At 37.8% G+C, this 13,276-nt stretch overlaps 1 protein-coding gene across 1 annotated transcript; it reads right to left on the bottom strand.

Moving 5' to 3' along the window:
• Nucleotides 1-10,708: 10,708 nt before the first annotated feature.
• On the bottom strand, nucleotides 10,709-12,344 carry LOC110943080 (protein PFC0760c-like). Its single transcript, XM_022184840.1, has 4 exons — nucleotides 12,012-12,344; nucleotides 11,827-11,934; nucleotides 11,554-11,689; nucleotides 10,709-11,373 (listed from the first exon to the last, which is right to left on the bottom strand). The coding sequence occupies exons 1-4, from the start codon at nucleotides 12,342-12,344 to the stop codon at nucleotides 10,709-10,711; spliced, it is 1,242 nt and encodes a 413-aa protein (XP_022040532.1).
• Between the last annotated feature and the right edge of the window lie 932 nt (nucleotides 12,345-13,276).

The following is a 13,276-nucleotide window of genomic DNA, read 5'->3' as shown; positions in this document are numbered from 1 at the left end:
AGTAGTTTGGTTACAAAATACGCAAGAATGCGCATTTTGGCCGAAACTACGACTCGTCACTGAGCCTAGATAACGTAGTAATCAGTAGGTATAGTCACTACAGACTATAACCATCGTGATCACTCTCACGTTATGAAGTTCGAACGAACTTCGCATCGACCATAAACTGGTCAATGCAAAAAGTGAAACAATGTTCGACTTTCGGACTCGAAAAGCGATAAAACAACGAAGGAACACTTACAAAGGGTCCCCGAATGCGAATCTCGATCCAAGGAACTCAGGTATGAAGCAATGGCTCCAACTTAGAGTTTTAGATCAGATTCTTGTGGGTTTTACACAAAATGGGGGGGGGTATTTATAGGAAAAGCATAACCGTTAGGATCGTTTATCGAATATCGTGCCACGATCTCGCCCGTACACTTGTCGAATTATTGTGGTATGTCAGATCTTGCCCCTCATTGGCTGGAAGAGACAAGGGCAAGATTGGTTTTTCAGTTCATGAAGAGGCAACCTCATTAAATGCTGAATCTGCTGTACTGGGGGTGCCTTACGGACCGTATGGGTTTTGGCTTACGGTCCGTAAGCCCTTAGTTTGGCAGATTTACAGTTTTGGCCCCTGCAGCTCCAAAACTTGGTATTTGAGGCATTTTTGGCATGTTTAAGCCCCGTTAACCCCACTTCAAAGCTCTAAAATGAATTTAAAGTATAGGGAACTTAAAATGTGCTCAAAAATATCTCCGATGTCGGTTCGTTTGGCCGTGCGGTCGCGATGTTCGGTTAATTACGACGGAATGCGCATAAGCGCGAAAGACGATCCAAATTGCGCGACGAATGGATTTTCTCATGCCAAACACTAAGGCATAATATAAGGATGCTTACATAAATTTTTGGATGTCCGGATGTATTCAGAACGTAAGTTATGCGCGAAAGTGCAAACTTGTGCACTTTTTGACACTTTTAGCCCCTGAATGATCCAAAAGTTTGTTTTAGCATACCAAACCCCTCAAAGCCTATTTCTAAGCTATGTAAAGGATATTTATGGTATGTTTAACTTATGGACATGTTCCGGAATGTTTGTTACAGTTCAAATTGGCATACTTTCGCAGTTTGTCAAGTTTAGTCCCTGTAAGCGAATTAACTTGTTTTTGCCATACCAAAGCCTTCAAAACTTATTTCTAAGTTATGTAAAGGTTATTTAAGGTATGTTGAGTATATGTTGCTATTCCGGAGTATTTGTCGCATTAAACTGAGTACGTTTACGCACCAGTTTGCGTATAATTCCCCAGAAAGCGATGTAGGGCTTGAAATCGAACAAGAGTTGATATGTGCAAACGATACACATATTTATACAAGTCCAAAGTATGAAATACAATATTTCATTGTTTGGCGTTTGTTTGATGGTTGAAGTGACACAGGTGTCACACCAATCATCCAACACAATTACATATAATCAAGAAATCAATATCAATAACAAGGTTACAAACTAATCATCAAAGATAATCATAGAAAATACTTCAAAATGTCATTACAAACAAAGATTAACATACTAATGGCTATAATCAAGCAAGGGATTGTTGTGTTTTTGCCCAAAGGCTTACATTAATACATAGTAATCAGTCTAAATGCTTGAAACATAACAAAATTATGGAAAGATTTGAGAAAACAAACCATAAACAAGCATAAGAATGAGAATCCGAATAGTAACCGAGCTAAACCGGGCAATGTGGCTTGAATCCGGGCTAAAGCTGCTGCTTCCGGAGCCTGAAAATCGCCTGCGGAGCTCTCCAAAATTCCAGAGTTACAAACATAATGTTTCTGCAAGTTTTTTATATCATTTTACGATCGCACCGTCGTGCACTTTATGGCACGACGGTTCACTTTTTGCATTATTGGAGTTACTGTTCACCATACCGCATGACATCATCAGATCTTGACCGGTCTTCAGATCCGCACGGGGGTGCAATGGGTTGCACGGGCGTGCGTCTCCGGGGTTGGGGTGGCACGAGCAGCTGCACTGGTAGTGCATATCCGGGCTGGTGCTGGTCATCGCATCCGCACGGGGGTGCCACCATTCGCACGGGGGTGCGTTCCCGAGATTTCGTTGCACTCCTGATCGCACTGGGTGTGCAACGCCGAGCTGAGCCTTGTTGTCGCATCCGCACGGGGGTGCCACCAACCGCACGGGGGTGCGTTCCCGAGATTTCGTTGCACTCCTGGTTGCACTAGGTGTGCAACGCCGAGCTGAGCCTTGTTGTCGCATCCGCACAGGGGTGCCACCAGTCGCACGGGGTGCCACTTGCCCAAGTCAGAATTTTCCACAGAATGTTCGCAGTTCATTCGTTTCGCCCGGAAAATCCTCGTTTCCACTATCATCTTGTCTGGTATGTTGTTTTAGGCCTGTAAACAAAAGTATACATGATTAAGTATCCGAATGACGGTTTTACGGCCGAAAACGCATAAAATGGGGATAAAATGGAGGACTAAAATATGTGTAAATTAGCGAATATCAAATCTCCCTACACTTGAACCTTGCTTGTCCTCAAGCAAGCTAAACTAAAATGCAATAAAAGATAGAATCAAACAAGAACGATAATTTACACACTATTTATTAAAAGAACTAAAAACGGTTAGCCGGTTTTTCGAAAGACAACATCAAATGAATCAAACCCAAACAAGCATATGCAAATATATGGCGATAACCAAAAAGTCGTGACTCACTTTCAATTGACTTAACATGCTAATCTTCACACAACTCACAATGTTCACACACACTCGATTTTCTTTGTGAAACATACATAAAATGTGTACGTGTAAACACTCAATGCCTTGTCAATGAAATGTGCAATATCATAAGCTTGTCATAAGATCTCGTCTCCACCAACTAACATGTGAAAAAGTGTAAATCAAGAGGTCTTTACGGGGTGTAACGTTAGGCTTGGGCGAAGGGTATGGAAAGGGATATTTAAAGTGGCGAAACGGTTAAAACTCGGTAGTTACATTTAACAAGCGCAATACAACAAAACTATACATACAAATGCCTTAAAAGGCGACTTATGCGACAACGAGCTCATAAACAAGATTTCATCATTTTATCAATCAAAATTGCTCGAATTTTGTCTACTTCACCCTATTTTAGGGTGTTTTATTTTCTGTTTTTTTTTTTTTTTTTTTTTTTTTTTTTTTTTTTTTTGCAAACTAATGGATTTATACAATGAATAATAAACTATAACAAGCGCTAGTTAAACGATTATTTTGACCGAGTTTCAACACTAAAAGGTTTAAAACATAAAAAGGCTAAATTTGGCTAAGTGGGCGATTATGTTGGGTAAACAAAGGTAAACGGGAAGGCTCGACATGGTTAATCCTAAAGGGGAATGTACGGTTTACGGGAAACATAACACAAAGAACAAGGTTAACAACAAAGGTTTGCTCGAGTGCTCTTTTTGAAATTCGTGAACTTCCTCTTATTGTCGCCCGAGGATTCCACATGAGTTTCCTTTTTCTTGTTTTCAGATATAGAAAATTTTCCCAAACAGACTGCTTCTTCTGTGAGTGCCACACTCAGCTCAATGGCCCCAGCGATAGTCGGAGGCTTGGAAGCAGTAACCATGCTTAAGATTTGAGGTGCCAGTCCCCAAATAAACTGCACGATTCTTTTGAACTCCGGCTCAACCAGGTATGGAGCAACCCTTGACAAATCATGAAAACGCTAAATATACTCAGCTACCTTGGGTCCATCCATCTTCAGATTCTAGAACTCCGTCTCCAGTTTCTGGATTTCAGCTCGTGAACAGTACTTCTTGCGCATCAACTCCTTAAGTTCATCCCAGGTTAGCGCATAGGCGGCAGCTTCGCCAAGAGTTTGAACTTGGAGGTTCCACCATGAGAGTGCTCTATCCATAAATAACCCAGAAATATAAATAACCCTCTGTTCAGGAGCACACTTGCTCATCCTCAGCACGGAATCAGTTTTCTCGACCCAACGAACAAACGCGACAGCACCTCCAGTGCCATTAAAGTTGAGAGGTTTGCAATCCAGAAATTGCTTGTAAGTACAGCCTGTAACACAAGCAACACAATTCACGCATGAGCATTGACAAAACACAATTGGAAATATCCGAAAGATTTGTAATGTGTCTTGGGTGACTTAACATTACTAGTTGGGGGGTTATTTCCAGAGGTAACTCCGCTATGCTCTGAGCGGATGGCCTCGTGCTGAGAAATTGCTTGTGATATGCGTTCTTGCAGTTCAGCTTCTGTCTTGGGCAGTTTGTTGTTGGTATTGGTATTTCATATAGGCGGCATCTTTCTTGTAGTAAGAACATCGGATAGGTTAGGCCTTATTCATTAAATAATTGTCTAGGAGATGTACATATATATATATATATATAACATTAGTCTTAGGATCTTGTAAAAAGGACATTTTTCGTGAGAAGTGTGAGAAGGCATAAAAATTCATACGTAGACATCATGTTTTGGACTTGAGCATAATGTTTTGTGTTGTTTTGGCAAGAAAAACACTAAACATAACAATTTAAGACATAATGCACTGAATTCTAGGCTTAAAACTTAAAACACAATGCCAAGAACGTTAAGTAGTGTGTTTTAAGTGTTAAATAGTGTGTTTTAAAATTCACGTCCATAATATGTTGCATTGTGTTTTAAATTGTTATGTTTGGTGTTTTTCTTGCCAAAACAAACCAAAACATCATGCCTAAGTTCAAAACAAGATGTCTACATGTCAATTTCTATGTCTTCTCACACTTCTCACGAAAAAAATCCTTTTTACAGGAACCTCACCCTATATATATATATATATAGGATAAGGTTCATGCGAGAACCGTGAGAACCACCCCCCCCCCCCAAAGCTAAATGCTAAAAACTAAAACCCCCCAAAAAACCTTAAAAAACCTAAACCCCCACCCCAATCCCCCCCCCCAAACCTAAACCCCCCTCCCCCACCCCCCAAAAACCTAACCCCCCCCCCCCCAAGCTAAAATGCTAAAAACTAAACCCCCAAAAACCCTTAAAAAATCTAAAAAAAATAAAAAAAAACACAAAAAAAAAAATTTAATATTTTTTAAGTTAAAAATCGTTACTTTTAGTAGGCAAAATTTTTTTTTCTTTTTTTGGCTACTAAAAGTAGCGATTTTTTATAAAAAATATTATTTTTTGTGTTTTTAAGCTATTTTTAGGTATTTTTGGTTGTGTTCACATTGGTTCTCGCGGTTCTCACAATAATGGGTGGTTTCTAATGGATCCTTGTCCTATATATATATAGAGACGAGATCAGGAGAGAACGGTGAAAAGTGTGAGAACGGTGAGAACGGATCCTAGCCCAACACGTGGCTGGGAGCGCTAATTGTTATGCCGGGGTACGATTGTCATTGTCCACTTCCCGCTAAACAATGGCGTTATGATTCCTTTGCCCAAAAATAATTAAATATATATGGCGTTTTCATCTTTGTGCTAGTTTACATGGCGTTTTTTTTAAGTGTATTTTTTACGAATGATGTTTGTGTTTTAATGGTGTTTTCATCTTTATGCTTGTTTTTTCATGGCGTTTTTTTAAAAAAGTATTTTTTTTACGAATGGCGTTTTATTGATTTCCTACAGATTTGGCGTTTTTGTGTTTTCTACTTGTCTTAATTTAGTTTTTTTAACCCTTTTTTTTTAATTTTGTTTATGTTTTAAATGGTTACTTTTTGTTAATTTTTCTAATCATGGCGTTTTATTTGATTTGCCGAAATACGGTAGTAGATCACACAACCAAACATGTAGATGTAATAATGTAAAGAGTAAAACATGATAGTCAACATTAAAATACATGGCCTTTAGCTAATCTACATATTCTGACATTTGTTTTGCTATTCTCTCTTCTGCTTTGTCAAACAACTTACGTATTCTTTCTCCCCCATAAGCCATGAATGTATTCAGACAACTTTTCACTAGGTCTATGTTTTCGTTTTCGCTATGAAACAGGATTTTTCCAATGTATTTTACCCTTAGTTCATTTCGCTATTTTTGTTGGAGTTGATTTGGGGCATCTTCTGTTGCTAAACCACTTTTCCAACTAGCTATATCCCCCATGTATGTTTCCATATGCCGCATTGCGAAAATTCCACAGTCGATGATGTTAGACTTTGTCCTCCAATCCATCTTTTGTCTGACAACCTTCGCCTTGCTCAAGATCTCATGCTTTGGGTGATTTTTAATATGCAAGAAGTTTGCAAAAGCTCCGTGCAGTAGTTTTCACATTTTTTTTGCATATATTAGTATGGCGTTTTGTCAACATAGTTCCTATATTCAAAGTTTTTAAGATACTTACCAATTTTTCCACCCATCCTTCATACTTTTTTTATGCTTACTTTATCCCCTCCACGGTTGTTGTCCAATACATCCACTCTTTTGTGTTTCATGTTGAAACAGACAACATAGAAATGTCTTTCCCAGATTATTGGCACGAAGACCAGTTCATAATCCTTGATGGTTTTCTGTTTCTTGTCTTCTTTGAAACGTGTGTTTTTCAGAACAGTTTCCATGTTTCTGTTGAATTCATTGTTTCGTGCATCTTCTGTTGTCATTTCGTAGTATGCCGGACTATTCTGTAATATTGAGTACCACATAATTAAACAATAAAACAATGTCATTTTATAATGTTATCAAATATATATAGTAAAAGAGTTACCAGCAGTATTTCTGTGCAGAATAACCTTGAGAGTGATTCTTGAGCCTTGTATCTTTCTTCATAGTTTAGGATATGTGCCCAACTTAGAATAATTGAGACATGTGCTTGAAATCCTGGTTTCATGCTCTCACATATCACCCTCATGAGAAACTTTTCTCCCATCTTGAACAGCTCAGTTCTAAAAAAACATCATTTGGCGTTTTAGTTATACAAACTCATTCTATTATATTATATGGCGTTTTGATTGTTTTTGCATGCATATTCTTAAGTAAATGTTATGAATGGATAGTTTGGCGTTTTATTTTGAGCTGTTCTCCCATCTTGAACAGCTCTGTTCTAAAAGAACATCATTTGGCGTTTTAATTATACAAACTCATTCTATTATAATACATGGCGTTTTGATTGTTTTTGCATGCATATTCTCAGGTAAACGTTATGAATTGAAAGTTTGGCGTTTTATTTTGAGAGAAGTGTACATACTCATAATCGCCGATTCCAGTGAAGATGTATGTGGAGAGGTTATTTTCAGGGTGTGTCCTTTTCTCATGTATTACCACTTGCCTCCTTAGATAAGGTGACAAACATGCGTTGCTTAATTTTTTTTATCTCTCTTCTCCTCTTCAGCCACATTCTTATTTTTTATGTTTTTATCTTCTTTGTGACACCCCAGGAAAACCAGGAAACCAACACAACTTAACTAGCTTCCTCAGTAACCACGTGCTAAATTTCGGGAAGAAATTTTCTTAACAAGGGGAGAATGTGACAACCCTCAAAATTTCATGTAATCCGTACAATTTATCAATGATAATTAAAGGGCTTGATGACTGTGCTGAATCATTTAACTGCTCTCTGATTACTGTGTTATACTTACATGTGCGTGTTAACATACTAGTGGTATACATAAAATTTACTAAATGGTCCTGAATATTTTTCCTATGTGTTAGAAATTAAAAGTGTTACAAAAAATATATATAAAAGACACTCCACAGAATAATTAAACACTTTAACGGAACAGTATCCGACCGAACAACCGGACATTACCCGGGACACCAAATATTTGCCAAAAATATTATTTAATTATTCTTGGCTAGTCATGATCCCCGTTTGTCATAACACCCACTGAAAACCATATAACTAATATATTACCTCAAGTTACTTGCTATCTAACTTATACTTACATTTTAGTTGAAACTTTGCAAATATATACCCCCCCCCAACCGATTTTTGGTCCCTCATGGACCCCACTATATATTTTCACCATGCTCTAAATATTTGTTTTGATTTTTTTGCCATTTGTTTATTAGATTACTTACTTATGTAAGTAAACAAAATGTGTAAGAAATCTATAAGAAGCATGGTCTTGAGATATTCATCATTCCACCAAGATTCACACTCAACCCTCACACCATACACCATACTCCATAATTTTTTCATTGATTTTATTCCATTTTTATAATGGATGGTTACTTGTGGATCTAACCAAAATATTGAAAGAACAATTATAAGTAAGAAGCTTGGGATTTGTCATCATCATTTTCAAGATTCACACTCAACCCTCATCACTCTTCTCTCTCCCTATTCGGTTTACCACAACCGAATCCACCACCATCATCTTTAAACATCTTCATCTCTTCCCTTATACAAGTTCCATTTAAGTTAGAAGGTGAATCAAGAAGGTTACTACTTGTGGAGCTTCAAGAAGGGCTTTGTTCTAGTCTTTTTCACCATCACTTTCTCATCACTTCTTCACAAGATTTCATCCCTAGCTATAAGCTAGTAGTAAGTCCTTTGTTACACTCTTGTTAATTTTGTTTCATCTCGTTTTTATGATCAAAGGGTGTAGTATGTTTAAAATCACTAAAGTGTCAAGAACAAATAGATAAATATTAAAAGTTTACTTATGATTGATACATAAAGATGAAAACTTGTTGGTTTAAGGTTAGTTAATGCATATATGATGTTTGATCGTCAAACTTTTGATAAACCCGTTGTTCGGACACTTGTTAATACGTTTAGTAACAATTAAACCACAAAACAGCAAGCTGAGTAATGATTTCCAGCCGATTTCATCAGGCTGTAAACAGGTCATAAACGCTACGAAAAACTGATATTTTGACTCTAAAATGTGATATTAGGAAATACGGTTCTAATGGCACCGGAATCATAATTTTTGGACTCCGTTTACTATTTTTAAAATGTCATTTTGTAACAGCAGCTCAAGCTGCATTTTTGCTGCTGAAAATAGGTGTTATGTTTTTGGTCGTAACTGGAAAAATATGATGAATCAGCACATGGAATTCATACAGTAGATGAAAACTGATGTATCTGTAATTACCCCACTGGAATTTCATAAATCAGACACTCGATGAATTTTTAATAAATTGTTCCGTGGACTGTGGTCAGAAATACATAAATCTGAGTTCAGTCCGGAATATGAATTTTTGTAAAATATTGGTAGTGAACCGGACCCCGATATTTTTACAGAATTAAATTTGGAACGTTTAAGACATTCTGTAAAAATTTGGGAATTTTTGGAATAATTTAACTATTTTATTTAAATGTCCGAAAACAGCCGGTTTTGAATATAAATGCTGAATTGAGATAAGTTGTGACTTGCGTGTCTAAATGTCGAGTATGCTATCCGTGAATGATCTAACATGTTATATATGTTATGTGCATTATCGTATGTTTGATTTTGAGTGGGGAATGGATGGGAAACTTAGATGGGCATAAACCGTTAAAACGATGCATGTTGTGTGATAGATACGTGTAGGAACTTTGTGTTCTATTTGAAAGCCACTAAATGACTAACTGGTAAATTATATTAGGACGTGATTGACCGACCTTGACTGTTAGCTATATTTGAGAATCTAACCGAGCAAACCGAGGTGAGTTCACACACTTTCTAAGGCATGGGATTCCCGGTGGTTTGGGAATGGGTTAAAGAATTAAAACGGAATCTACATATCTTACTTAGGTAGGATATGTACGGCCATCCTCCTAGGGTAGGATGCCAGTATTAATCTTGCGTATTCTCTTTGGGAGAACTACGTACGTTCGTCCTCCTCGGGTAGGACAACAACCTTAAAACTTACTAGGCAAAACTCTATCATAAGTCCCTCATTTTATATCGACTTAATCGCCGAGGCCAATGGCGAGCGGGTCATTAGTTAATAGCGCTATTAAGTTTAACAAACCTCACACCGTGCCAGTCGGACGGGCGTGTACTAATGGACTATGGCAAACCATCAGTGATGATAGACACTGATGTAGGGCACAACTTACTTGCGTAGTAGTCGATATCATACGGTCTTGTAGTTCACATGGGGAAGCCACCACTAATCATGGACAGGGTATGGGTAATAAAGAACGAACTGGTTAAATTTTCTTTCAACTACGGGGTAACCCCCACGGCAATTACGCCAACGAAAGACAAACCATGTTTTCGGAAACAACTTAAAACTAAACAACCAAACGTGAACTCACTCAACTTTGTTGTTGACTCGTTGTTACATGCCTTACAGGTCGCTAAATGCTTGGAGCTTGCACGAGGAAGGAGTCGTTGTGGTGTACGGACTGTTATGTTCCGCGCTTAATATTTAAACCCTTATGAACTTATTAAACTTGCGTTTTGAACTTTAACTTATAAACTATCGACTTATGTTTTTGGACTTACGTTTATGCTTCCGCTGTTTAAACTAAACTTAGTTAACTAGCTTCGGTCATCAATCGTATTGTGGTTGATTTCATTTACTAAATTACATTGTTCAATATGATTGGTGGCTTGATCCTGGACACGTCACGCCTCAAAGCGGTGGTACTCCGCATGGTGGATTTTGGGGGTGTGACATTCTTCATCATCTTTATCAGCTTTTCATCACCAGGCAGCTCTTTAAGGTTTAAAATTTTAATTTCTTGCATCAGCTTTGCGATGTCTGGAGTGTTGTCCTCATCACCTTTCTCCTGCACATCTGACACGTTTGGCGTTTTTGGTGGTGATGTGTTGATGGCGTTTTCATCCTAGGGTTTATTGGGTGTCTCTTCCTCTTCAAAACTTTTCAAGAGGTTTTTGCCAGATGTAGTTGGTGGCTGTTCATATGGCGTTTTATCAAACACTGCCCCTTCTTGGTCAACACTTTTGTTCACCATATCCCCTTCAGTTTTTTCTTTTTCAGTGTTGAATGCCTGACTGTCTTTTGTTTCTTTCGTGGTGATGTTTGGTGTCTTATCAAATAGAGGCATTTTTGGGGTCTCTTCAGCAGGTTGTAGATGTTTTTTTATTGCTTTAATTGCTTCATCCACCATCTTTGAATTATCAATACCTTCTTTAATATCAATCATTTGTTTTAGATCTTGTCTTAGCAGCTCCAAAATCTCAGCAATATTTCTCTTAATTATTTTTTCCCCATTGTATCTTGAAATGTGATATTCAAGTGTCTTGAAATCACAACTCCACCTCTCAATATCCTTTTCGTTTACATCTTCATCTGATGATGTAGTATCCTCGTCATCATCATATATTGGCGCTGTTGTAGCAGTCGAGGGTTCGGCGTTTTTTTCTATTGCCCCATCCCTTGTATCTCCTTCTCCTTTCCTTTCTCCTTCTCCTTCTCTTTCTCCTTTTCCTTCTCTCTCCCCATCCCCTTCACCATTCCCTTCCCACTCCCCTTCCTCTTCCTCTTCTTCTTCTCCTTCCCGTTTTCCTTTTCCTTCTCCTTCTCCTTTCCTTCTCCTTCTTCTTTTCCTTTTTCCTTCATTTTCATCTTCAATGGCGTTTTCATGAGGTATTTCCACTTGCATGGCGTTTTCATCAACTGTTTCTCTTCAATGGCGTTTTCAATTCCAGCCATCTTCTTCTCCCTTACTTTTTTTCATTTTCGCATCCTTCCTCTCCGTGTTCTTCATTTTCAAATTCTTTGGCGTTTTCATGAACTGTTTGCTCTTTAATGGCGTTTTCTTTTTCAGCCTTCTCCTTTTCCCCTTCTTGTTAATTTTCATCTCCTAGTACCACCTCATTTTCATCCTCAGTTTCTTGTGTATCTTCTTCTGTTTCAGCTGGCATTTCTTTGGCGCTTTCATCAACAAATTTTTGAGATGTTCTCCAACAATGTTATACATTGTGAGTATTTAATGTATACCAGGAGGCTGTTTGGGTATTCAGTCTTTAGCTGTTTTAACAATGTGCTCATTTTATTGTAACAGTCTTCTAATTCTTTGTATGCTCCATCCAATTTATCAGCCATTTCCTGTTATAATAAATAAAAGGATTTTGTTTATTGTGGTGTTTTTTGTTTTTTTCTAATTTATTATTTGAACAACATACCTCTTCAGGTTCTTTGTTTTGTTGTTCTTCTTCAGCAAAAATGTTGTCATACTGTGTTACTTCTCTGATAAGAGCATGGTTTCCTGATGCAGAAACTTCAAACATCGTTTCTCGGCTTTCTATATCCTCATTCACCATCCTTTGAAGTGAAGCCTCTTCATCATCATTGAAGTGCATGGCGTTTTGCAGTTCATAGTTATAATGATCATCATGATCATCATCATCATCATCATCATCAAACTCATCATCATGCTCATCGACCTTGTAAACATTATCTTCATCTTCATTCTCAACATCATCACCATCATCTTCATCACGAACAACAATCTGCATTTTTCTTGTTTTTTGGGGCTTACTTCCTTTACCTTTTTTGATTGTTTTCCTTTTTACTTAATTGCCCACAAGGTGTTTTGCCATTGCACTCTCAAATAAGTCAAGAGTTTCTGTTATAACCCACTCAATTGGGTATCCTTCTTTTCTGTCCCATTTTTTCAAATTGCAAGCATCGTTCACCAAGGCAAGCTGTAACAAAATAGATTTTCAAATTACATATATTTTTGGCGTTTTAATGACACACAAATGAATAGTGTAATTTTATTCTTACCGCAAGTATGATCAGTGGCCCTGTGTAATGCTTTTTGGGAGCCCATGCGGTTTTGGCGTGTTGCAAGCATTGGATGATATAACTACACCAGTTCATTTGGTTTATTTGAACGTCTGGTGTAACATTGTGCAAGAATTGTTTGTTAACGACTGCATTGTTAGTTGCATGCCCCATTATAGTGAAGAATGCTACAAGGAAATTTAGGCAGAAGTTTCTCCCAAAGCCATGCATCATAGGAAAAAAGTTATCAAAGTATATCCTCACACTTGGTCTGTTAACCCAGCCCAACCCTCCTATCTTTGCTTTCCACTCATCCCCTTGGAACTGTGCTTTCCACCCAGCCACCACGTGGTCTTTAGCTGTAGGTCTTTTTTCATGTTCACGTGCACCCTTCCATTTGGTATACCCGTTAAAGAGTTTACCAATTCTTCATTTATATGTATGGTATGGTTGCCAACATTTAGGGTGTTTGTCTTTTCTTTATAATTTTCAACCAACTAGTACGCAAGCATTGTGGGTACAATGTCTATTTTCAACCTTAGTGTAGCACCAAAACCCATTTGGTGTACTGTCTTTCTTTCTTTGGTTTTTGTGACAACCCGAAATCTCAAGACCTTTCTTTTATGTGTCGGTTATTTTGGAATCCTGTTTTATTGGTCGG

Source organism: Helianthus annuus, chromosome 5 (genome assembly GCF_002127325.2).
Source record: "Helianthus annuus cultivar XRQ/B chromosome 5, HanXRQr2.0-SUNRISE, whole genome shotgun sequence".
Classification (NCBI taxonomy): domain Eukaryota; kingdom Viridiplantae; phylum Streptophyta; class Magnoliopsida; order Asterales; family Asteraceae; genus Helianthus; species Helianthus annuus.
Note: the sequence above shows the minus strand (reverse complement) of the source record. Positions and strands in the feature narration are given on the sequence as shown.

Excerpts from the sequence above, each read along its gene's own strand:
- LOC110943080 (XM_022184840.1), bottom strand. The coding sequence starts at position 12,344 with ATGCAGATTGTTGTTCGTGATGAAGATGATGGTGATGATGTTGAGAAT. Across the intron at positions 11,935-12,011 it reads AAAACAAAGAACCTGAAGAG|GAAATGGCTGATAAATTGGA; the intron begins GTATGTTGTTCA and ends TTATTATAACAG. Across the intron at positions 11,690-11,826 it reads AATACCCAAACAGCCTCCTG|GAGATGAAAATTAACAAGAA; the intron begins GTATACATTAAA and ends AGGTGGTACTAG.